General features: G+C 35.9%; 14 protein-coding genes across 14 annotated transcripts; 9 read left to right on the plus strand and 5 right to left on the minus strand.

Annotated features, from left to right (window-relative positions):
• Positions 1–128: 128 nt before the first annotated feature.
• Positions 129–751, minus strand: LOC134685438 (histone H2B-like). The gene has a single exon (XM_063545192.1). It carries the CDS (start codon positions 733–735, stop codon positions 361–363), a length of 375 nt encoding a protein of 124 aa, XP_063401262.1. The 5' UTR covers positions 736–751; the 3' UTR covers positions 129–360.
• A 268-nt stretch (positions 752–1,019) lies between these two features.
• LOC134685435 (histone H2A) lies at positions 1,020–1,572 on the plus strand. The gene has a single exon (XM_063545189.1). It carries the CDS (start codon positions 1,020–1,022, stop codon positions 1,395–1,397), a length of 378 nt encoding a protein of 125 aa, XP_063401259.1. The 3' UTR covers positions 1,398–1,572.
• A 1,207-nt stretch (positions 1,573–2,779) lies between these two features.
• On the plus strand, positions 2,780–3,319 carry LOC134685429 (histone H3). Its single transcript, XM_063545183.1, has one exon. It carries the CDS (start codon positions 2,780–2,782, stop codon positions 3,188–3,190), a length of 411 nt encoding a protein of 136 aa, XP_063401253.1. The 3' UTR covers positions 3,191–3,319.
• Positions 3,320–4,677: 1,358 nt separating this feature from the next.
• Positions 4,678–10,836, plus strand: LOC134684440 (uncharacterized). Its single transcript, XM_063543723.1, has 5 exons — positions 4,678–5,190; positions 6,006–6,026; positions 6,622–6,988; positions 8,323–8,777; positions 10,438–10,836. Exons 1-5 carry the CDS (start codon positions 4,881–4,883, stop codon positions 10,785–10,787), a joined length of 1,503 nt encoding a protein of 500 aa, XP_063399793.1. The 5' UTR covers positions 4,678–4,880; the 3' UTR covers positions 10,788–10,836.
• LOC134685439 (histone H2B-like) lies at positions 5,752–6,345 on the minus strand. The gene has a single exon (XM_063545193.1). The coding sequence runs from the start codon at positions 6,328–6,330 to the stop codon at positions 5,956–5,958; it is 375 nt and encodes a 124-aa protein (XP_063401263.1). The 5' UTR covers positions 6,331–6,345; the 3' UTR covers positions 5,752–5,955.
• LOC134685430 (histone H2A) lies at positions 6,615–7,167 on the plus strand. The gene has a single exon (XM_063545184.1). It carries the CDS (start codon positions 6,615–6,617, stop codon positions 6,990–6,992), a length of 378 nt encoding a protein of 125 aa, XP_063401254.1. The 3' UTR covers positions 6,993–7,167.
• A 506-nt stretch (positions 10,837–11,342) lies between the features above and the next one.
• Positions 11,343–11,930, minus strand: LOC134683757 (histone H2B-like). The gene has a single exon (XM_063543072.1). The coding sequence runs from the start codon at positions 11,923–11,925 to the stop codon at positions 11,551–11,553; it is 375 nt and encodes a 124-aa protein (XP_063399142.1). The 5' UTR covers positions 11,926–11,930; the 3' UTR covers positions 11,343–11,550.
• Positions 11,931–12,209: 279 nt separating this feature from the next.
• On the plus strand, positions 12,210–12,762 carry LOC134685432 (histone H2A). The gene has a single exon (XM_063545185.1). It carries the CDS (start codon positions 12,210–12,212, stop codon positions 12,585–12,587), a length of 378 nt encoding a protein of 125 aa, XP_063401255.1. The 3' UTR covers positions 12,588–12,762.
• A 1,207-nt stretch (positions 12,763–13,969) lies between these two features.
• LOC134685442 (histone H3) lies at positions 13,970–14,509 on the plus strand. Its single transcript, XM_063545197.1, has one exon. The coding sequence runs from the start codon at positions 13,970–13,972 to the stop codon at positions 14,378–14,380; it is 411 nt and encodes a 136-aa protein (XP_063401267.1). The 3' UTR covers positions 14,381–14,509.
• A 1,358-nt stretch (positions 14,510–15,867) lies between these two features.
• LOC134684441 (uncharacterized) lies at positions 15,868–22,026 on the plus strand. The gene is made up of 5 exons (XM_063543724.1): positions 15,868–16,380; positions 17,196–17,216; positions 17,812–18,178; positions 19,513–19,967; positions 21,628–22,026. Exons 1-5 carry the CDS (start codon positions 16,071–16,073, stop codon positions 21,975–21,977), a joined length of 1,503 nt encoding a protein of 500 aa, XP_063399794.1. The 5' UTR covers positions 15,868–16,070; the 3' UTR covers positions 21,978–22,026.
• Positions 16,942–17,536, minus strand: LOC134685453 (histone H2B-like). Its single transcript, XM_063545210.1, has one exon. It carries the CDS (start codon positions 17,518–17,520, stop codon positions 17,146–17,148), a length of 375 nt encoding a protein of 124 aa, XP_063401280.1. The 5' UTR covers positions 17,521–17,536; the 3' UTR covers positions 16,942–17,145.
• On the plus strand, positions 17,805–18,357 carry LOC134685446 (histone H2A). The gene has a single exon (XM_063545201.1). It carries the CDS (start codon positions 17,805–17,807, stop codon positions 18,180–18,182), a length of 378 nt encoding a protein of 125 aa, XP_063401271.1. The 3' UTR covers positions 18,183–18,357.
• Positions 22,027–22,536: 510 nt separating the features above from the next.
• LOC134685450 (histone H2B-like) lies at positions 22,537–23,130 on the minus strand. The gene has a single exon (XM_063545206.1). It carries the CDS (start codon positions 23,113–23,115, stop codon positions 22,741–22,743), a length of 375 nt encoding a protein of 124 aa, XP_063401276.1. The 5' UTR covers positions 23,116–23,130; the 3' UTR covers positions 22,537–22,740.
• Positions 23,131–23,399: 269 nt separating this feature from the next.
• LOC134685445 (histone H2A) lies at positions 23,400–23,952 on the plus strand. Its single transcript, XM_063545200.1, has one exon. The coding sequence runs from the start codon at positions 23,400–23,402 to the stop codon at positions 23,775–23,777; it is 378 nt and encodes a 125-aa protein (XP_063401270.1). The 3' UTR covers positions 23,778–23,952.
• The last annotated feature ends 624 nt before the right edge of the window (positions 23,953–24,576 follow it).

The raw sequence follows: 24,576 nt of genomic DNA on the forward strand, positions 1-24,576 counted from the left end.
TCGTGATATTTTTTTATATAATGTTTCAATACATATTCAAGTATAGTTCGATTCTAGACCCCCTCCCCCCCCCAAAAAAAAGAGGGAAGAAATGTATAACCCGTGAAAAGGTTAAATTCTGGTGTATGTATATTTTTTCAAATCGGCTAATAAAATGAAGAATAAAGAAGAGAAAAAAAGAAAGAAAGAAAGAAAGAAAGAAAGACAAAAAGACAGAATTCAGATATAAACAAATTTGTCATTTTGGGGTGGGACACAGCTTCATTTAGAAGTTTGTTATGTACAACAATAATAAGACTCTTTTTGAAAAATATTGGTGGCCCTGAAAAGGGCCGTTTGTGAAGTTAAACTTCTCGTTGTTTACTTGCTGCTGGTGTACTTTGTGACGGCTTTGGTACCTTCACTGACAGCGTGCTTGGCCAATTCACCGGGTAAGAGCAGACGAACTGCAGTCTGGATCTCCCGAGATGTGATGGTAGATCTCTTGTTGTAGTGAGCGAGACGGGAAGCTTCTGCAGCGATTCTCTCAAAGATATCGTTGACAAAACTGTTCATGATAGACATAGCCTTTGAGGATACTCCAGTGTCTGGGTGAACCTGTCTCAAGACTTTGTAGATGTAGATGGCATAGGATTCTCTCCTCTTCCTCCTCCTTTTCTTGTCACCGCCGGGTCTGGCAGTCTTTGCCTTTGTTACGGCCTTTTTGGCTCCTTTGGTTCCAACTTTTGGTGGCATTTTGAAAGATGTATACTCTCTGAAATGTAATCAGTGAATGATGGCCGTTAATAAAAATTTCTATTTATACTCGGCTAAACGGATTGAAAGTTTTTACTTAACGCGAACTTCGGAGAGAGCACCCTTCTAACATTCAACCCTAACTACCTGGAAGAAGCGATGATTTGATTGGTTTAGAACTGAAACATCTTTCAATCCGTTTTGCGGGTATAAATAGTAAAATACCACCTAACTGGATAATCATTGTTTATACTTGTTCAAGTCAAACAACGTATTAAATCAAAATGTCAGGACGAGGAAAAGGAGGAAAAGCAAAAGCAAAGGCAAAGTCTAGGTCATCCCGTGCCGGACTTCAGTTCCCAGTAGGTCGTATCCACAGACTTTTGAGGAAAGGAAACTACGCCGAGAGAGTTGGTGCCGGAGCACCAGTCTACCTTGCCGCTGTCTTGGAATACTTAGCAGCTGAGGTTTTGGAGTTGGCAGGAAATGCTGCCCGTGACAACAAGAAGAGCAGAATCATCCCCCGTCATCTCCAGTTGGCCATCAGAAACGACGAAGAATTGAACAAACTTCTCTCTGGTGTAACCATTGCACAAGGTGGTGTTTTACCAAACATCCAGGCTGTACTTCTGCCAAAGAAGACACAGAAAGCTGCCAAGTAAAGTCAACACTACAGAAACTTCACTTACAACGGCCCTTTTCAGGGCCACCAACATTTTTCAAAAAGAATCTGACTTTGTTGTACAATTTAGTTGAATGCAGAAAGCAATCTCAAACATAGCTCACTCCCTCCATTTCTCTTGTCTTTATCTCTTTATTTTTCCTTTTCTTTATAAACAGCATACAGATGTCTACTTTCTAATTATATATATAACAATATTTGATGTGGAAAAAAAATGAAGAACAGTACGAGTTTCTTTTTTTCCCCTATAAAAGTCCAAGAAAATAAACGAACTATATAACGTAGATTCGATGAAAATGCGCAAGCACGAGAGGAAGAAAAACTCATAGTTGTTAGTGGTCAATGTTGCATATTTTTTTGGTGTAAATTAAGTTGCAGTCCTATATATTATACTATATAAGCACACACAATACAATCTATGACCTTATTTTTATATAATATATATTCGTTCGTTCGTTGTCTGTCTAACTGTGATCTATGTGAATTCTTTTCTTCCTCTTCTGCTGTCACATTCTCTTAGATATATAATATATATTTTGTGTTCCTATACAAAGTACTTATGCGTATGTTTATAGTTGTGTAGATTATTTTTTAGCTCAAATCCTTTGTATTTGCAAAATTCGTATATAAACAATAAAGAATACTTCAACAATGTGCAAGTTTCACAGTATGCGTGCAGTATACTATATAGAGAATATCATGGCTTTACATGATACAGAGACTAGAGAATACAGAGACTGTATAGCTAGAGAGAACACAAAGACTATAGAGAGGATAAAAAGTGTTCTCTTTGTTTTAAGACACTGAGACGAGTGACAATTGTGTACTATAGTAAGCATGTCTATACGAGAAACTAAGAAAACGGCTGCATTTCTATACCACTGGCTATTGATGAAAATGGATGGATGATGTTTTTTTTCTCTTTTTTCTTCTTCTATTTTGCTCTTTAATTTACATTTCCTGTCAATTATTAATTTCGTGTCAGACTGTTGATTAAACAATTATTTATTATTTGAATAAAGATTATTATTAAGTTCTGCATTACTCTTGATTATTATTTTTTTTGGTCTTATGTCAAATTTTCGCTGACACTATCAGAATAGAAACAAATTGTGCCAATTGTTAGCTTGGGGTGAACAATCATAGCTTCAGTCCAAAAAGGGATCGAAAGCTGTGAAAGTAACTTCCAGATCAGTCCAATCATAACACAGAGATTTCAACCAATCAACGTGAGTTTTATTACCCCGAAAGGCCAATCAGTGTCGTGTTTGCAAACATTGCGGCTAGCACAAATACACTAACATTTGAAGTTTCAAAGTATTCTGTCGTGTAATCGTAGATTTTCACAGAGAACATATCGCAATGGCTCGTACAAAGCAGACCGCCCGTAAATCCACTGGAGGAAAAGCTCCAAGAAAACAACTTGCCACCAAGGCCGCCCGTAAGAGCGCACCTGCCACTGGTGGAGTAAAGAAGCCACATAGATACAGGCCAGGAACAGTCGCTCTTCGTGAGATCAGAAGATACCAGAAAAGTACTGAACTCCTCATCAGGAAACTCCCCTTCCAGAGATTAGTTCGTGAAATTGCTCAAGACTTCAAGACTGATCTACGTTTCCAGAGCTCTGCCGTTATGGCCCTCCAGGAAGCCAGTGAAGCTTACCTCGTTGGTCTTTTCGAGGACACCAACTTGTGTGCAATCCACGCCAAGAGAGTCACCATCATGCCCAAAGACATCCAGTTGGCTCGCAGAATCCGTGGAGAACGTGCTTAAACTGACCTTTACTCTATACAATAACGGCCCTTTTAAGGGCCACCAATATTTTCCAAAAAGAGTCTGAATATGTTGTACATCAAAATCAAATATAGCTGAAACCCCCTCTCCACATCTTTCTTTATTCTTCTTTCTCTCCACATCTCTCTTTATTCTTCTTTCTTATTATCTTTTTTTTTTGCACTCACTTAAGATTAGACAAGTCGGGTTACTGTATTGATAGAAGAAAAATATAGAGAAACTTATTTCATAACATGCAAAGAAGAGAAATAAAAGGATAAATAGAGATAGAGAGACATACATATTTTTTATTTATCTAATTCTTCCAAATCCTTCGGAAAAAACAAGAATGTTATACATTTTCTGGTATACCCTCCTGAAAAAATTAACATACATGTATACATTTAAATAAAAAAAAGGTAAGAAAAAACATACTCCAAGAACAATACAATCCATCTTCTAATTACAGAATTATTAAAATGTATTTCTTTCTAATTTCTGTGGTTATATTTTTCTCTAAATTGCATTTTTCTCGGTCTTATTTTCTCACTTATTTTTTAGATGCTTTTTTTATGTATTTTTTACTCATATTGTGTATTCTACTGTGACAACATGAGAAGAATCAATTATTTTATATTTCTGAAATATATTTTCGGTACGGGTCCAAGTAGTCCACCTTAAATTCTCATTGAAAACTTTGTCTCCATCAATTGTGTGTTACAGAAAGAAGTTTTTCTTGAATACCTTTATTTTGTGCTTAAAATGCATCTATTTTGGGTGCTCTATGTGCCTTATAAATGATGTGAACATGTGTGCGGATGAATCTTTTTTTCCCATTGGTGGAGAAAAATAGACAAGGCGCAATAATTCATTCATTCAATGATGTACCAATTGTGGTATTTAAAAAGTGAGGCTGCACTGTGTACATTTCAAAAACCTATGACTACATGTATAAAGTAGCTGCTAAATTTAGAAAGATTCCTAATTAGTTGTTAAAAGATGAGCATTGATTGTATACATGTAATAATAACATGTTTGAAATGTGAATTTCCCGGGACATCTTTATTGAAACTGGTAAAGGTGATTTTGAGAAAAATTATCATGCACACCTGTTTTTATTTACAAATCTATCTGTCCATGCTTAAATAACTGACTGGTATGCTGTAGTTTAGTTTTTACTCTTTTACTCTCTTAAGTCTGCAGAGTGGACTATCTCTGAAACTGTATCTTTTGAACAAGAAAAATACTGTATAAAAAGATTTTCTTTAAACTAATTGTTTTTATATTGCAATTGCACATTGTTAACTCCTGCTTATGTATGCAGTGTGATATGTTCTTGTATTTTAAGTAAAAGGAAATAAATCTCTTTCACATTGGAAAATATAAGAAGTATTAATTGATGATGGAGATCATTAGTTATTTGGTCCATCTCTTATAATCTTTGTATTTTTATTTGTATACAGTTTGAAATATTTTATTTTCATATATTTTCAGAGCTTCAGTCAAAAAGTGGATTGAAAGTGTACAGAATTCCTACAGAGTTACCTCCCGGATTTAGACGAAAACAACCAATCAGGTCCAACCTATCAAAAATTCAGTGGTATTTCTTTTAGGGCCGCGTTCATCAGATATATAGCATAATTTGGATATAGTTGTCATTCGTTTTATCGAACTTCAAAAAGCAAACAACATGTCAGGAAGAGGTAAAGGAGGAAAAGGTCTAGGTAAAGGAGGCGCCAAACGTCACAGGAAGGTGTTGCGTGATAATATCCAAGGTATCACCAAACCAGCAATCCGTCGTTTAGCAAGACGAGGTGGTGTCAAACGTATCTCTGGTCTTATCTACGAAGAAACACGTGGTGTCTTGAAAGTCTTTTTGGAAAATGTCATCCGTGATGCTGTCACATACACTGAGCACGCAAAGAGGAAGACTGTCACCGCCATGGATGTTGTCTACGCCCTGAAACGTCAAGGCCGTACCCTTTACGGATTCGGAGGTTAAACAGCCAGCTGAAAAATACAAATACAACGGCCCTTTTCAGGGCCACCAACATATTTCAAAAAGAATCTGCCTTTGTTGTACTTAAAATGAAAACCATAGCTTTCTCCTGTCCAACTTTCTTTACTTTCCTTTTTCTTTTATTCGTTTATTTTTTTTAATTTCTTTTCACTTTTTTTATTTAAGCCTATTAAAAAAAGACCAGCAAGACTTTGGATACAATATGATTCCTGATTTTTTTAATGTAAATAAAATTATTCTTTATTTCATATATATTCTTTTATGTAAAAGATATATTGCTGAATTTTTCTCCATTGTCAAACTCTAGTTATATTGTTTTTATATCCTAAAACAATCCCCCTCCCCCTTTTTTCTCTCTGTCGACGTATGTGTGAATTTAATCTGTTCGTGATATTTTTTTATATAATGTTTCAATACATATTCAAGTATAGTTCGATTCTAGACCCCCTCCCCCCCCCAAAAAAAAGAGGGAAGAAATGTATAACCCGTGAAAAGGTTAAATTCTGGTGTATGTATATTTTTTCAAATCGGCTAATAAAATGAAGAATAAAGAAGAGAAAAAAAGAAAGAAAGAAAGAAAGAAAGAAAGACAAAAAGACAGAATTCAGATATAAACAAATTTGTCATTTTGGGGTGGGACACAGCTTCATTTAGAAGTTTGTTATGTACAACAATAATAAGACTCTTTTTGAAAAATATTGGTGGCCCTGAAAAGGGCCGTTTGTGAAGTTAAACTTCTCGTTGTTTACTTGCTGCTGGTGTACTTTGTGACGGCTTTGGTACCTTCACTGACAGCGTGCTTGGCCAATTCACCGGGTAAGAGCAGACGAACTGCAGTCTGGATCTCCCGAGATGTGATGGTAGATCTCTTGTTGTAGTGAGCGAGACGGGAAGCTTCTGCAGCGATTCTCTCAAAGATATCGTTGACAAAACTGTTCATGATAGACATAGCCTTTGAGGATACTCCAGTGTCTGGGTGAACCTGTCTCAAGACTTTGTAGATGTAGATGGCATAGGATTCTCTCCTCTTCCTCCTCCTTTTCTTGTCACCGCCGGGTCTGGCAGTCTTTGCCTTTGTTACGGCCTTTTTGGCTCCTTTGGTTCCAACTTTTGGTGGCATTTTGAAAGATGTATACTCTCTGAAATGTAATCAGTGAATGATGGCCGTTAATAAAAATTTCTATTTATACTCGGCTAAACGGATTGAAAGTTTTTACTTAACGCGAACTTCGGAGAGAGCACCCTTCTAACATTCAACCCTAACTACCTGGAAGAAGCGATGATTTGATTGGTTTAGAACTGAAACATCTTTCAATCCGTTTTGCGGGTATAAATAGTAAAATACCACCTAACTGGATAATCATTGTTTATACTTGTTCAAGTCAAACAACGTATTAAATCAAAATGTCAGGACGAGGAAAAGGAGGAAAAGCAAAAGCAAAGGCAAAGTCTAGGTCATCCCGTGCCGGACTTCAGTTCCCAGTAGGTCGTATCCACAGACTTTTGAGGAAAGGAAACTACGCCGAGAGAGTTGGTGCCGGAGCACCAGTCTACCTTGCCGCTGTCTTGGAATACTTAGCAGCTGAGGTTTTGGAGTTGGCAGGAAATGCTGCCCGTGACAACAAGAAGAGCAGAATCATCCCCCGTCATCTCCAGTTGGCCATCAGAAACGACGAAGAATTGAACAAACTTCTCTCTGGTGTAACCATTGCACAAGGTGGTGTTTTACCAAACATCCAGGCTGTACTTCTGCCAAAGAAGACACAGAAAGCTGCCAAGTAAAGTCAACACTACAGAAACTTCACTTACAACGGCCCTTTTCAGGGCCACCAACATTTTTCAAAAAGAATCTGACTTTGTTGTACAATTTAGTTGAATGCAGAAAGCAATCTCAAACATAGCTCACTCCCTCCATTTCTCTTGTCTTTATCTCTTTATTTTTCCTTTTCTTTATAAACAGCATACAGATGTCTACTTTCTAATTATATATATAACAATATTTGATGTGGAAAAAAAATGAAGAACAGTACGAGTTTCTTTTTTTCCCCTATAAAAGTCCAAGAAAATAAACGAACTATATAACGTAGATTCGATGAAAATGCGCAAGCACGAGAGGAAGAAAAACTCATAGTTGTTAGTGGTCAATGTTGCATATTTTTTTGGTGTAAATTAAGTTGCAGTCCTATATATTATACTATATAAGCACACACAATACAATCTATGACCTTATTTTTATATAATATATATTCGTTCGTTCGTTGTCTGTCTAACTGTGATCTATGTGAATTCTTTTCTTCCTCTTCTGCTGTCACATTCTCTTAGATATATAATATATATTTTGTGTTCCTATACAAAGTACTTATGCGTATGTTTATAGTTGTGTAGATTATTTTTTAGCTCAAATCCTTTGTATTTGCAAAATTCGTATATAAACAATAAAGAATACTTCAACAATGTGCAAGTTTCACAGTATGCGTGCAGTATACTATATAGAGAATATCATGGCTTTACATGATACAGAGACTAGAGAATACAGAGACTGTATAGCTAGAGAGAACACAAAGACTATAGAGAGGATAAAAAGTGTTCTCTTTGTTTTAAGACACTGAGACGAGTGACAATTGTGTACTATAGTAAGCATGTCTATACGAGAAACTAAGAAAACGGCTGCATTTCTATACCACTGGCTATTGATGAAAATGGATGGATGATGTTTTTTTTCTCTTTTTTCTTCTTCTATTTTGCTCTTTAATTTACATTTCCTGTCAATTATTAATTTCGTGTCAGACTGTTGATTAAACAATTATTTATTATTTGAATAAAGATTATTATTAAGTTCTGCATTACTCTTGATTATTATTTTTTTTGGTCTTATGTCAAATTTTCGCTGACACTATCAGAATAGAAACAAATTGTGCCAATTGTTAGCTTGGGGTGAACAATCATAGCTTCAGTCCAAAAAGGGATCGAAAGCTGTGAAAGTAACTTCCAGATCAGTCCAATCATAACACAGAGATTTCAACCAATCAACGTGAGTTTTATTACCCCGAAAGGCCAATCAGTGTCGTGTTTGCAAACATTGCGGCTAGCACAAATACACTAACATTTGAAGTTTCAAAGTATTCTGTCGTGTAATCGTAGATTTTCACAGAGAACATATCGCAATGGCTCGTACAAAGCAGACCGCCCGTAAATCCACTGGAGGAAAAGCTCCAAGAAAACAACTTGCCACCAAGGCCGCCCGTAAGAGCGCACCTGCCACTGGTGGAGTAAAGAAGCCACATAGATACAGGCCAGGAACAGTCGCTCTTCGTGAGATCAGAAGATACCAGAAAAGTACTGAACTCCTCATCAGGAAACTCCCCTTCCAGAGATTAGTTCGTGAAATTGCTCAAGACTTCAAGACTGATCTACGTTTCCAGAGCTCTGCCGTTATGGCCCTCCAGGAAGCCAGTGAAGCTTACCTCGTTGGTCTTTTCGAGGACACCAACTTGTGTGCAATCCACGCCAAGAGAGTCACCATCATGCCCAAAGACATCCAGTTGGCTCGCAGAATCCGTGGAGAACGTGCTTAAACTGACCTTTACTCTATACAATAACGGCCCTTTTAAGGGCCACCAATATTTTCCAAAAAGAGTCTGAATATGTTGTACATCAAAATCAAATATAGCTGAAACCCCCTCTCCACATCTTTCTTTATTCTTCTTTCTCTCCACATCTCTCTTTATTCTTCTTTCTTATTATCTTTTTTTTTTGCACTCACTTAAGATTAGACAAGTCGGGTTACTGTATTGATAGAAGAAAAATATAGAGAAACTTATTTCATAACATGCAAAGAAGAGAAATAAAAGGATAAATAGAGATAGAGAGACATACATATTTTTTATTTATCTAATTCTTCCAAATCCTTCGGAAAAAACAAGAATGTTATACATTTTCTGGTATACCCTCCTGAAAAAATTAACATACATGTATACATTTAAATAAAAAAAAGGTAAGAAAAAACATACTCCAAGAACAATACAATCCATCTTCTAATTACAGAATTATTAAAATGTATTTCTTTCTAATTTCTGTGGTTATATTTTTCTCTAAATTGCATTTTTCTCGGTCTTATTTTCTCACTTATTTTTTAGATGCTTTTTTTATGTATTTTTTACTCATATTGTGTATTCTACTGTGACAACATGAGAAGAATCAATTATTTTATATTTCTGAAATATATTTTCGGTACGGGTCCAAGTAGTCCACCTTAAATTCTCATTGAAAACTTTGTCTCCATCAATTGTGTGTTACAGAAAGAAGTTTTTCTTGAATACCTTTATTTTGTGCTTAAAATGCATCTATTTTGGGTGCTCTATGTGCCTTATAAATGATGTGAACATGTGTGCGGATGAATCTTTTTTTCCCATTGGTGGAGAAAAATAGACAAGGCGCAATAATTCATTCATTCAATGATGTACCAATTGTGGTATTTAAAAAGTGAGGCTGCACTGTGTACATTTCAAAAACCTATGACTACATGTATAAAGTAGCTGCTAAATTTAGAAAGATTCCTAATTAGTTGTTAAAAGATGAGCATTGATTGTATACATGTAATAATAACATGTTTGAAATGTGAATTTCCCGGGACATCTTTATTGAAACTGGTAAAGGTGATTTTGAGAAAAATTATCATGCACACCTGTTTTTATTTACAAATCTATCTGTCCATGCTTAAATAACTGACTGGTATGCTGTAGTTTAGTTTTTACTCTTTTACTCTCTTAAGTCTGCAGAGTGGACTATCTCTGAAACTGTATCTTTTGAACAAGAAAAATACTGTATAAAAAGATTTTCTTTAAACTAATTGTTTTTATATTGCAATTGCACATTGTTAACTCCTGCTTATGTATGCAGTGTGATATGTTCTTGTATTTTAAGTAAAAGGAAATAAATCTCTTTCACATTGGAAAATATAAGAAGTATTAATTGATGATGGAGATCATTAGTTATTTGGTCCATCTCTTATAATCTTTGTATTTTTATTTGTATACAGTTTGAAATATTTTATTTTCATATATTTTCAGAGCTTCAGTCAAAAAGTGGATTGAAAGTGTACAGAATTCCTACAGAGTTACCTCCCGGATTTAGACGAAAACAACCAATCAGGTCCAACCTATCAAAAATTCAGTGGTATTTCTTTTAGGGCCGCGTTCATCAGATATATAGCATAATTTGGATATAGTTGTCATTCGTTTTATCGAACTTCAAAAAGCAAACAACATGTCAGGAAGAGGTAAAGGAGGAAAAGGTCTAGGTAAAGGAGGCGCCAAACGTCACAGGAAGGTGTTGCGTGATAATATCCAAGGTATCACCAAACCAGCAATCCGTCGTTTAGCAAGACGAGGTGGTGTCAAACGTATCTCTGGTCTTATCTACGAAGAAACACGTGGTGTCTTGAAAGTCTTTTTGGAAAATGTCATCCGTGATGCTGTCACATACACTGAGCACGCAAAGAGGAAGACTGTCACCGCCATGGATGTTGTCTACGCCCTGAAACGTCAAGGCCGTACCCTTTACGGATTCGGAGGTTAAACAGCCAGCTGAAAAATACAAATACAACGGCCCTTTTCAGGGCCACCAACATATTTCAAAAAGAATCTGCCTTTGTTGTACTTAAAATGAAAACCATAGCTTTCTCCTGTCCAACTTTCTTTACTTTCCTTTTTCTTTTATTCGTTTATTTTTTTTAATTTCTTTTCACTTTTTTTATTTAAGCCTATTAAAAAAAGACCAGCAAGACTTTGGATACAATATGATTCCTGATTTTTTTAATGTAAATAAAATTATTCTTTATTTCATATATATTCTTTTATGTAAAAGATATATTGCTGAATTTTTCTCCATTGTCAAACTCTAGTTATATTGTTTTTATATCCTAAAACAATCCCCCTCCCCCTTTTTTCTCTCTGTCGACGTATGTGTGAATTTAATCTGTTCGTGATATTTTTTTATATAATGTTTCAATACATATTCAAGTATAGTTCGATTCTAGACCCCCTCCCCCCCCCAAAAAAAAGAGGGAAGAAATGTATAACCCGTGAAAAGGTTAAATTCTGGTGTATGTATATTTTTTCAAATCGGCTAATAAAATGAAGAATAAAGAAGAGAAAAAAAGAAAGAAAGAAAGAAAGAAAGAAAGACAAAAAGACAGAATTCAGATATAAACAAATTTGTCATTTTGGGGTGGGACACAGCTTCATTTAGAAGTTTGTTATGTACAACAATAATAAGACTCTTTTTGAAAAATATTGGTGGCCCTGAAAAGGGCCGTTTGTGAAGTTAAACTTCTCGTTGTTTACTTGCTGCTGGTGTACTTTGTGACGGCTTTGGTACCTTCACTGACAGCGTGCTTGGCCAATTCACCGGGTAAGAGCAGACGAACTGCAGTCTGGATCTCCCGAGATGTGATGGTAGATCTCTTGTTGTAGTGAGCGAGACGGGAAGCTTCTGCAGCGATTCTCTCAAAGATATCGTTGACAAAACTGTTCATGATAGACATAGCCTTTGAGGATACTCCAGTGTCTGGGTGAACCTGTCTCAAGACTTTGTAGATGTAGATGGCATAGGATTCTCTCCTCTTCCTCCTCCTTTTCTTGTCACCGCCGGGTCTGGCAGTCTTTGCCTTTGTTACGGCCTTTTTGGCTCCTTTGGTTCCAACTTTTGGTGGCATTTTGAAAGATGTGTACTCTCTGAAATGTAATCAGTGAATGATGGCCGTTAATAAAAATTTCTATTTATACTCGGCTAAACGGATTGAAAGTTTTTACTTAACGCGAACTTCGGAGAGAGCACCCTTCTAACATTCAACCCTAACTACCTGGAAGAAGCGATGATTTGATTGGTTTAGAACTGAAACATCTTTCAATCCGTTTTGCGGGTATAAATAGTAAAATACCACCTAACTGGATAATCATTGTTTATACTTGTTCAAGTCAAACAACGTATTAAATCAAAATGTCAGGACGAGGAAAAGGAGGAAAAGCAAAAGCAAAGGCAAAGTCTAGGTCATCCCGTGCCGGACTTCAGTTCCCAGTAGGTCGTATCCACAGACTTTTGAGGAAAGGAAACTACGCCGAGAGAGTTGGTGCCGGAGCACCAGTCTACCTTGCCGCTGTCTTGGAATACTTAGCAGCTGAGGTTTTGGAGTTGGCAGGAAATGCTGCCCGTGACAACAAGAAGAGCAGAATCATCCCCCGTCATCTCCAGTTGGCCATCAGAAACGACGAAGAATTGAACAAACTTCTCTCTGGTGTAACCATTGCACAAGGTGGTGTTTTACCAAACATCCAGGCTGTACTTCTGCCAAAGAAGACACAGAAAGCTGCCAAGTAAAGTCAACACTACAGAAACTTCACTTACAACGGCCCTTTTCAGGGCCACCAACATTTTTCAAAAAGAATCTGACTTTGTTGTACAATTTAGTTGAATGCAGAAAGCAATCTCAAACATAGCTCACTCCCTCCATTTCTCTTGTCTTTATCTCTTTATTTTTCCTTTTCTTTATAAACAGCATACAGATGTCTACTTTCTAATTATATATATAACAATATTTGATGTGGAAAAAAAATGAAGAACAGTACGAGTTTCTTTTTTTCCCCTATAAAAGTCCAAGAAAATAAACGAACTATATAACGTAGATTCGATGAAAATGCGCAAGCACGAGAGGAAGAAAAACTCATAGTTGTTAGTGGTCAATGTTGCATATTTTTTTGGTGTAAATTAAGTTGCAGTCCTATATATTATACTATATAAGCACACACAATACAATCTATGACCTTATTTTTATATAATATATATTCGTTCGTTCGTTGTCTGTCTAACTGTGATCTATGTGAATTCTTTTCTTCCTCTTCTGCTGTCACATTCTCTTAGATATATAATATATATTTTGTGTTCCTATACAAAGTACTTATGCGTATGTTTATAGTTGTGTAGATTATTTTTTAGCTCAAATCCTTTGTATTTGCAAAATTCGTATATAAACAATAAAGAATACTTCAACAATGTGCAAGTTTCACAGTATGCGTGCAGTATACTATATAGAGAATATCATGGCTTTACATGATACAGAGACTAGAGAATACAGAGACTGTATAGCTAGAGAGAACACAAAGACTATAGAGAGGATAAAAAGTGTTCTCTTTGTTTTAAGACACTGAGACGAGTGACAATTGTGTACTATAGTAAGCATGTCTATACGAGAAACTAAGAAAACGGCTGCATTTCTATACCACTGGCTATTGATGAAAATGGATGGATGATGTTTTTTTTCTCTTTTTTCTTCTTCTATTTTGCTCTTTAATTTACATTTCCTGTCAATTATTAATTTCGTGTCAGACTGTTGATTAAACAATTATTTATTATTTGAATAAAGATTATTATTAAGTTCTGCATTACTCTTGATTATTATTTTTTTTGGTCTTATGTCAAATTTTCGCTGACACTATCAGAATAGAAACAAATTGTGCCAATTGTTAGCTTGGGGTGAACAATCATAGCTTCAGTCCAAAAAGGGATCGAAAGCTGTGAAAGTAACTTCCAGATCAGTCCAATCATAACACAGAGATTTCAACCAATCAACGTGAGTTTTATTACCCCGAAAGGCCAATCAGTGTCGTGTTTGCAAACATTGCGGCTAGCACAAATACACTAACATTTGAAGTTTCAAAGTATTCTGTCGTGTAATCGTAGATTTTCACAGAGAACATATCGCAATGGCTCGTACAAAGCAGACCGCCCGTAAATCCACTGGAGGAAAAGCTCCAAGAAAACAACTTGCCACCAAGGCCGCCCGTAAGAGCGCACCTGCCACTGGTGGAGTAAAGAAGCCACATAGATACAGGCCAGGAACAGTCGCTCTTCGTGAGATCAGAAGATACCAGAAAAGTACTGAACTCCTCATCAGGAAACTCCCCTTCCAGAGATTAGTTCGTGAAATTGCTCAAGACTTCAAGACTGATCTACGTTTCCAGAGCTCTGCCGTTATGGCCCTCCAGGAAGCCAGTGAAGCTTACCTCGTTGGTCTTTTCGAGGACACCAACTTGTGTGCAATCCACGCCAAGAGAGTCACCATCATGCCCAAAGACATCCAGTTGGCTCGCAGAATCCGTGGAGAACGTGCTTAAACTGACCTTTACTCTATACAATAACGGCCCTTTTAAGGGCCACCAATATTTTCCAAAAAGAGTCTGAATATGTTGTACATCAAAATCAAATATAGCTGAAACCCCCTCTCCACATCTTTCTTTATTCTTCTTTCTCTCCACATCTCTCTTTATTCTTCTTTCTTATTATCTTTTTTTTTTGCACTCACTTAAGATTAGACAAGTCGGGTTACTGTATTGATAGAAGAAAAATATAGAGAAACTTATTTCATAACATGCAAAGAAGAGAAATAAAAGGATAAATAGAGATAGAGAGACATACATATTTTTTATTTATCTAATTCTTCCAAATCCTTCGGAAAAAACAAGAATGTTATACATTTTCTGGTATACCCTCCTGAAAAAATTAACATACATGTATACATTTAAATAAAAAAAAGGTAAGAAAAAACATACTCCAAGAACAATACAATCCATCTTCTAATTACAGAATTATTAAAATGTATTTCTTTCTAATTTCTGTGGTTATATTTTTCTCTAAATTGCATTTTTCTCGGTCTTATTTTCTCACTTATTTTTTAGATGCTTTTTTTATGTATTTTTTACTCATATTGTGTATTCTACTGTGACAACATGAGAAGAATCAATTATTTTATATTTCTGAAATATATTTTCGGTACGGGTCCAAGTAGTCCACCTTAAATTCTCATTGAAAACTTTGTCTCCATCAATTGTGTGTTACAGAAAGAAGTTTTTCTTGAATACCTTTATTTTGTGCTTAAAATGCATCTATTTTGGGTGCTCTATGTGCCTTATAAATGATGTGAACATGTGTGCGGATGAATCTTTTTTTCCCATTGGTGGAGAAAAATAGACAAGGCGCAATAATTCATTCATTCAATGATGTACCAATTGTGGTATTTAAAAAGTGAGGCTGCACTGTGTACATTTCAAAAACCTATGACTACATGTATAAAGTAGCTGCTAAATTTAGAAAGATTCCTAATTAGTTGTTAAAAGATGAGCATTGATTGTATACATGTAATAATAACATGTTTGAAATGTGAATTTCCCGGGACATCTTTATTGAAACTGGTAAAGGTGATTTTGAGAAAAATTATCATGCACACCTGTTTTTATTTACAAATCTATCTGTCCATGCTTAAATAACTGACTGGTATGCTGTAGTTTAGTTTTTACTCTTTTACTCTCTTAAGTCTGCAGAGTGGACTATCTCTGAAACTGTATCTTTTGAACAAGAAAAATACTGTATAAAAAGATTTTCTTTAAACTAATTGTTTTTATATTGCAATTGCACATTGTTAACTCCTGCTTATGTATGCAGTGTGATATGTTCTTGTATTTTAAGTAAAAGGAAATAAATCTCTTTCACATTGGAAAATATAAGAAGTATTAATTGATGATGGAGATCATTAGTTATTTGGTCCATCTCTTATAATCTTTGTATTTTTATTTGTATACAGTTTGAAATATTTTATTTTCATATATTTTCAGAGCTTCAGTCAAAAAGTGGATTGAAAGTGTACAGAATTCCTACAGAGTTACCTCCCGGATTTAGACGAAAACAACCAATCAGGTCCAACCTATCAAAAATTCAGTGGTATTTCTTTTAGGGCCGCGTTCATCAGATATATAGCATAATTTGGATATAGTTGTCATTCGTTTTATCGAACTTCAAAAAGCAAACAACATGTCAGGAAGAGGTAAAGGAGGAAAAGGTCTAGGTAAAGGAGGCGCCAAACGTCACAGGAAGGTGTTGCGTGATAATATCCAAGGTATCACCAAACCAGCAATCCGTCGTTTAGCAAGACGAGGTGGTGTCAAACGTATCTCTGGTCTTATCTACGAAGAAACACGTGGTGTCTTGAAAGTCTTTTTGGAAAATGTCATCCGTGATGCTGTCACATACACTGAGCACGCAAAGAGGAAGACTGTCACCGCCATGGATGTTGTCTACGCCCTGAAACGTCAAGGCCGTACCCTTTACGGATTCGGAGGTTAAACAGCCAGCTGAAAAATACAAATACAACGGCCCTTTTCAGGGCCACCAACATATTTCAAAAAGAATCTGCCTTTGTTGTACTTAAAATGAAAACCATAGCTTTCTCCTGTCCAACTTTCTTTACTTTCCTTTTTCTTTTATTCGTTTATTTTTTTTAATTTCTTTTCACTTTTTTTATTTAAGCCTATTAAAAAAAGACCAGCAAGACTTTGGATACAATATGATTCCTGATTTTTTTAATGTAAATAAAATTATTCTTTATTTCATATATATTCTTTTATGTAAAAGATATATTGCTGAATTTTTCTCCATTGTCAAACTCTAGTTATATTGTTTTTATATCCTAAAACAATCCCCCTCCCCCTTTTTTCTCTCTGTCGACGTATGTGTGAATTTAATCTGTTCGTGATATTTTTTTATATAATGTTTCAATACATATTCAAGTATAGTTCGATTCTAGACCCCCTCCCCCCCCCAAAAAAAAGAGGGAAGAAATGTATAACCCGTGAAAAGGTTAAATTCTGGTGTATGTATATTTTTTCAAATCGGCTAATAAAATGAAGAATAAAGAAGAGAAAAAAAGAAAGAAAGAAAGAAAGAAAGAAAGACAAAAAGACAGAATTCAGATATAAACAAATTTGTCATTTTGGGGTGGGACACAGCTTCATTTAGAAGTTTGTTATGTACAACAATAATAAGACTCTTTTTGAAAAATATTGGTGGCCCTGAAAAGGGCCGTTTGTGAAGTTAAACTTCTCGTTGTTTACTTGCTGCTGGTGTACTTTGTGACGGCTTTGGTACCTTCACTGACAGCGTGCTTGGCCAATTCACCGGGTAAGAGCAGACGAACTGCAGTCTGGATCTCCCGAGATGTGATGGTAGATCTCTTGTTGTAGTGAGCGAGACGGGAAGCTTCTGCAGCGATTCTCTCAAAGATATCGTTGACAAAACTGTTCATGATAGACATAGCCTTTGAGGATACTCCAGTGTCTGGGTGAACCTGTCTCAAGACTTTGTAGATGTAGATGGCATAGGATTCTCTCCTCTTCCTCCTCCTTTTCTTGTCACCGCCGGGTCTGGCAGTCTTTGCCTTTGTTACGGCCTTTTTGGCTCCTTTGGTTCCAACTTTTGGTGGCATTTTGAAAGATGTATACTCTCTGAAATGTAATCAGTGAATGATGGCCGTTAATAAAAATTTCTATTTATACTCGGCTAAACGGATTGAAAGTTTTTACTTAACGCGAACTTCGGAGAGAGCACCCTTCTAACATTCAACCCTAACTACCTGGAAGAAGCGATGATTTGATTGGTTTAGAACTGAAACATCTTTCAATCCGTTTTGCGGGTATAAATAGTAAAATACCACCTAACTGGATAATCATTGTTTATACTTGTTCAAGTCAAACAACGTATTAAATCAAAATGTCAGGACGAGGAAAAGGAGGAAAAGCAAAAGCAAAGGCAAAGTCTAGGTCATCCCGTGCCGGACTTCAGTTCCCAGTAGGTCGTATCCACAGACTTTTGAGGAAAGGAAACTACGCCGAGAGAGTTGGTGCCGGAGCACCAGTCTACCTTGCCGCTGTCTTGGAATACTTAGCAGCTGAGGTTTTGGAGTTGGCAGGAAATGCTGCCCGTGACAACAAGAAGAGCAGAATCATCCCCCGTCATCTCCAGTTGGCCATCAGAAACGACGAAGAATTGAACAAACTTCTCTCTGGTGTAACCATTGCACAAGGTGGTGTTTTACCAAACATCCAGGCTGTACTTCTGCCAAAGAAGACACAGAAAGCTGCCAAGTAAAGTCAACACTACAGAAACTTCACTTACAACGGCCCTTTTCAGGGCCACCAACATTTTTCAAAAAGAATCTGACTTTGTTGTACAATTTAGTTGAATGCAGAAAGCAATCTCAAACATAGCTCACTCCCTCCATTTCTCTTGTCTTTATCTCTTTATTTTTCCTTTTCTTTATAAACAGCATACAGATGTCTACTTTCTAATTATATATATAACAATATTTGATGTGGAAAAAAAATGAAGAACAGTACGAGTTTCTTTTTTTCCCCTATAAAAGTCCAAGAAAATAAACGAACTATATAACGTAGATTCGATGAAAATGCGCAAGCACGAGAGGAAGAAAAACTCATAGTTGTTAGTGGTCAATGTTGCATATTTTTTTGGTGTAAATTAAGTTGCAGTCCTATATATTATACTATATAAGCACACACAATACAATCTATGACCTTATTTTTATATAATATATATTCGTTCGTTCGTTGTCTGTCTAACTGTGATCTATGTGAATTCTTTTCTTCCTCTTCTGCTGTCACATTCTCTTAGATATATAATATATATTTTGTGTTCCTATACAAAGTACTTATGCGTATGTTTATAGTTGTGTAGATTATTTTTTAGCTCAAATCCTTTGTATTTGCAAAATTCGTATATAAACAATAAAGAATACTTCAACAATGTGCAAGTTTCACAGTATGCGTGCAGTATACTATATAGAGAATATCATGGCTTTACATGATACAGAGACTAGAGAATACAGAGACTGTATAGCTAGAGAGAACACAAAGACTATAGAGAGGATAAAAAGTGTTCTCTTTGTTTTAAGACACTGAGACGAGTGACAATTGTGTACTATAGTAAGCATGTCTATACGAGAAACTAAGAAAACGGCTGCATTTCTATACCACTGGCTATTGATGAAAATGGATGGATGATGTTTTTTTTCTCTTTTTTCTTCTTCTATTTTGCTCTTTAATTTACATTTCCTGTCAATTATTAATTTCGTGTCAGACTGTTGATTAAACAATTATTTATTATTTGAATAAAGATTATTATTAAGTTCTGCATTACTCTTGATTATTATTTTTTTTGGTCTTATGTCAAATTTTCGCTGACACTATCAGAATAGAAACAAATTGTGCCAATTGTTAGCTTGGGGTGAACAATCATAGCTTCAGTCCAAAAAGGGATCGAAAGCTGTGAAAGTAACTTCCAGATCAGTCCAATCATAACACAGAGATTTCAACCAATCAACGTGAGTTTTATTACCCCGAAAGGCCAATCAGTGTCGTGTTTGCAAACATTGCGGCTAGCACAAATACACTAACATTTGAAGTTTCAAAGTATTCTGTCGTGTAATCGTAGATTTTCACAGAGAACATATCGCAATGGCTCGTACAAAGCAGACCGCCCGTAAATCCACTGGAGGAAAAGCTCCAAGAAAACAACTTGCCACCAAGGCCGCCCGTAAGAGCGCACCTGCCACTGGTGGAGTAAAGAAGCCACATAGATACAGGCCAGGAACAGTCGCTCTTCGTGAGATCAGAAGATACCAGAAAAGTACTGAACTCCTCATCAGGAAACTCCCCTTCCAGAGATTAGTTCGTGAAATTGCTCAAGACTTCAAGACTGATCTACGTTTCCAGAGCTCTGCCGTTATGGCCCTCCAGGAAGCCAGTGAAGCTTACCTCGTTGGTCTTTTCGAGGACACCAACTTGTGTGCAATCCACGCCAAGAGAGTCACCATCATGCCCAAAGACATCCAGTTGGCTCGCAGAATCCGTGGAGAACGTGCTTAAACTGACCTTTACTCTATACAATAACGGCCCTTTTAAGGGCCACCAATATTTTCCAAAAAGAGTCTGAATATGTTGTACATCAAAATCAAATATAGCTGAAACCCCCTCTCCACATCTTTCTTTATTCTTCTTTCTCTCCACATCTCTCTTTATTCTTCTTTCTTATTATCTTTTTTTTTTGCACTCACTTAAGATTAGACAAGTCGGGTTACTGTATTGATAGAAGAAAAATATAGAGAAACTTATTTCATAACATGCAAAGAAGAGAAATAAAAGGATAAATAGAGATAGAGAGACATACATATTTTTTATTTATCTAATTCTTCCAAATCCTTCGGAAAAAACAAGAATGTTATACATTTTCTGGTATACCCTCCTGAAAAAATTAACATACATGTATACATTTAAATAAAAAAAAGGTAAGAAAAAACATACTCCAAGAACAATACAATCCATCTTCTAATTACAGAATTATTAAAATGTATTTCTTTCTAATTTCTGTGGTTATATTTTTCTCTAAATTGCATTTTTCTCGGTCTTATTTTCTCACTTATTTTTTAGATGCTTTTTTTATGTATTTTTTACTCATATTGTGTATTCTACTGTGACAACATGAGAAGAATCAATTATTTTATATTTCTGAAATATATTTTCGGTACGGGTCCAAGTAGTCCACCTTAAATTCTCATTGAAAACTTTGTCTCCATCAATTGTGTGTTACAGAAAGAAGTTTTTCTTGAATACCTTTATTTTGTGCTTAAAATGCATCTATTTTGGGTGCTCTATGTGCCTTATAAATGATGTGAACATGTGTGCGGATGAATCTTTTTTTCCCATTGGTGGAGAAAAATAGACAAGGCGCAATAATTCATTCATTCAATGATGTACCAATTGTGGTATTTAAAAAGTGAGGCTGCACTGTGTACATTTCAAAAACCTATGACTACATGTATAAAGTAGCTGCTAAATTTAGAAAGATTCCTAATTAGTTGTTAAAAGATGAGCATTGATTGTATACATGTAATAATAACATGTTTGAAATGTGAATTTCCCGGGACATCTTTATTGAAACTGGTAAAGGTGATTTTGAGAAAAATTATCATGCACACCTGTTTTTATTTACAAATCTATCTGTCCATGCTTAAATAACTGACTGGTATGCTGTAGTTTAGTTTTTACTCTTTTACTCTCTTAAGTCTGCAGAGTGGACTATCTCTGAAACTGTATCTTTTGAACAAGAAAAATACTGTATAAAAAGATTTTCTTTAAACTAATTGTTTTTATATTGCAATTGCACATTGTTAACTCCTGCTTATGTATGCAGTGTGATATGTTCTTGTATTTTAAGTAAAAGGAAATAAATCTCTTTCACATTGGAAAATATAAGAAGTATTAATTGATGATGGAGATCATTAGTTATTTGGTCCATCTCTTATAATCTTTGTATTTTTATTTGTATACAGTTTGAAATATTTTATTTTCATATATTTTCAGAGCTTCAGTCAAAAAGTGGATTGAAAGTGTACAGAATTCCTACAGAGTTACCTCCCGGATTTAGACGAAAACAACCAATCAGGTCCAACCTATCAAAAATTCAGTGGTATTTCTTTTAGGGCCGCGTTCATCAGATATATAGCATAATTTGGATATAGTTGTCATTCGTTTTATCGAACTTCAAAAAGCAAACAACATGTCAGGAAGAGGTAAAGGAGGAAAAGGTCTAGGTAAAGGAGGCGCCAAACGTCACAGGAAGGTGTTGCGTGATAATATCCAAGGTATCACCAAACCAGCAATCCGTCGTTTAGCAAGACGAGGTGGTGTCAAACGTATCTCTGGTCTTATCTACGAAGAAACACGTGGTGTCTTGAAAGTCTTTTTGGAAAATGTCATCCGTGATGCTGTCACATACACTGAGCACGCAAAGAGGAAGACTGTCACCGCCATGGATGTTGTCTACGCCCTGAAACGTCAAGGCCGTACCCTTTACGGATTCGGAGGTTAAACAGCCAGCTGAAAAATACAAATACAACGGCCCTTTTCAGGGCCACCAACATATTTCAAAAAGAATCTGCCTTTGTTGTACTTAAAATGAAAACCATAGCTTTCTCCTGTCCAACTTTCTTTACTTTCCTTTTTCTTTTATTCGTTTATTTTTTTTAATTTCTTTTCACTTTTTTTATTTAAGCCTATTAAAAAAAGACCAGCAAGACTTTGGATACAATATGATTCCTGATTTTTTTAATGTAAATAAAATTATTCTTTATTTCATATATATTCTTTTATGTAAAAGATATATTGCTGAATTTTTCTCCATTGTCAAACTCTAGTTATATTGTTTTTATATCCTAAAACAATCCCCCTCCCCCTTTTTTCTCTCTGTCGACGTATGTGTGAATTTAATCTGTTCGTGATATTTTTTTATATAATGTTTCAATACATATTCAAGTATAGTTCGATTCTAGACCCCCTCCCCCCCCCAAAAAAAAGAGGGAAGAAATGTATAACCCGTGAAAAGGTTAAATTCTGGTGTATGTATATTTTTTCAAATCGGCTAATAAAATGAAGAATAAAGAAGAGAAAAAAAGAAAGAAAGAAAGAAAGAAAGAAAGACAAAAAGACAGAATTCAGATATAAACAAATTTGTCATTTTGGGGTGGGACACAGCTTCATTTAGAAGTTTGTTATGTACAACAATAATAAGACTCTTTTTGAAAAATATTGGTGGCCCTGAAAAGGGCCGTTTGTGAAGTTAAACTTCTCGTTGTTTACTTGCTGCTGGTGTACTTTGTGACGGCTTTGGTACCTTCACTGACAGCGTGCTTGGCCAATTCACCGGGTAAGAGCAGACGAACTGCAGTCTGGATCTCCCGAGATGTGATGGTAGATCTCTTGTTGTAGTGAGCGAGACGGGAAGCTTCTGCAGCGATTCTCTCAAAGATATCGTTGACAAAACTGTTCATGATAGACATAGCCTTTGAGGATACTCCAGTGTCTGGGTGAACCTGTCTCAAGACTTTGTAGATGTAGATGGCATAGGATTCTCTCCTCTTCCTCCTCCTTTTCTTGTCACCGCCGGGTCTGGCAGTCTTTGCCTTTGTTACGGCCTTTTTGGCTCCTTTGGTTCCAACTTTTGGTGGCATTTTGAAAGATGTATACTCTCTGAAATGTAATCAGTGAATGATGGCCGTTAATAAAAATTTCTATTTATACTCGGCTAAACGGATTGAAAGTTTTTACTTAACGCGAACTTCGGAGAGAGCACCCTTCTAACATTCAACCCTAACTACCTGGAAGAAGCGATGATTTGATTGGTTTAGAACTGAAACATCTTTCAATCCGTTTTGCGGGTATAAATAGTAAAATACCACCTAACTGGATAATCATTGTTTATACTTGTTCAAGTCAAACAACGTATTAAATCAAAATGTCAGGACGAGGAAAAGGAGGAAAAGCAAAAGCAAAGGCAAAGTCTAGGTCATCCCGTGCCGGACTTCAGTTCCCAGTAGGTCGTATCCACAGACTTTTGAGGAAAGGAAACTACGCCGAGAGAGTTGGTGCCGGAGCACCAGTCTACCTTGCCGCTGTCTTGGAATACTTAGCAGCTGAGGTTTTGGAGTTGGCAGGAAATGCTGCCCGTGACAACAAGAAGAGCAGAATCATCCCCCGTCATCTCCAGTTGGCCATCAGAAACGACGAAGAATTGAACAAACTTCTCTCTGGTGTAACCATTGCACAAGGTGGTGTTTTACCAAACATCCAGGCTGTACTTCTGCCAAAGAAGACACAGAAAGCTGCCAAGTAAAGTCAACACTACAGAAACTTCACTTACAACGGCCCTTTTCAGGGCCACCAACATTTTTCAAAAAGAATCTGACTTTGTTGTACAATTTAGTTGAATGCAGAAAGCAATCTCAAACATAGCTCACTCCCTCCATTTCTCTTGTCTTTATCTCTTTATTTTTCCTTTTCTTTATAAACAGCATACAGATGTCTACTTTCTAATTATATATATAACAATATTTGATGTGGAAAAAAAATGAAGAACAGTACGAGTTTCTTTTTTTCCCCTATAAAAGTCCAAGAAAATAAACGAACTATATAACGTAGATTCGATGAAAATGCGCAAGCACGAGAGGAAGAAAAACTCATAGTTGTTAGTGGTCAATGTTGCATATTTTTTTGGTGTAAATTAAGTTGCAGTCCTATATATTATACTATATAAGCACACACAATACAATCTATGACCTTATTTTTATATAATATATATTCGTTCGTTCGTTGTCTGTCTAACTGTGATCTATGTGAATTCTTTTCTTCCTCTTCTGCTGTCACATTCTCTTAGATATATAATATATATTTTGTGTTCCTATACAAAGTACTTATGCGTATGTTTATAGTTGTGTAGATTATTTTTTAGCTCAAATCCTTTGTATTTGCAAAATTCGTATATAAACAATAAAGAATACTTCAACAATGTGCAAGTTTCACAGTATGCGTGCAGTATACTATATAGAGAATATCATGGCTTTACATGATACAGAGACTAGAGAATACAGAGACTGTATAGCTAGAGAGAACACAAAGACTATAGAGAGGATAAA

The sequence above is a fragment of the Mytilus trossulus genome, chromosome 9 (assembly GCF_036588685.1).
Source record: "Mytilus trossulus isolate FHL-02 chromosome 9, PNRI_Mtr1.1.1.hap1, whole genome shotgun sequence".
In the NCBI taxonomy this organism is placed as follows: domain Eukaryota; kingdom Metazoa; phylum Mollusca; class Bivalvia; order Mytilida; family Mytilidae; genus Mytilus; species Mytilus trossulus.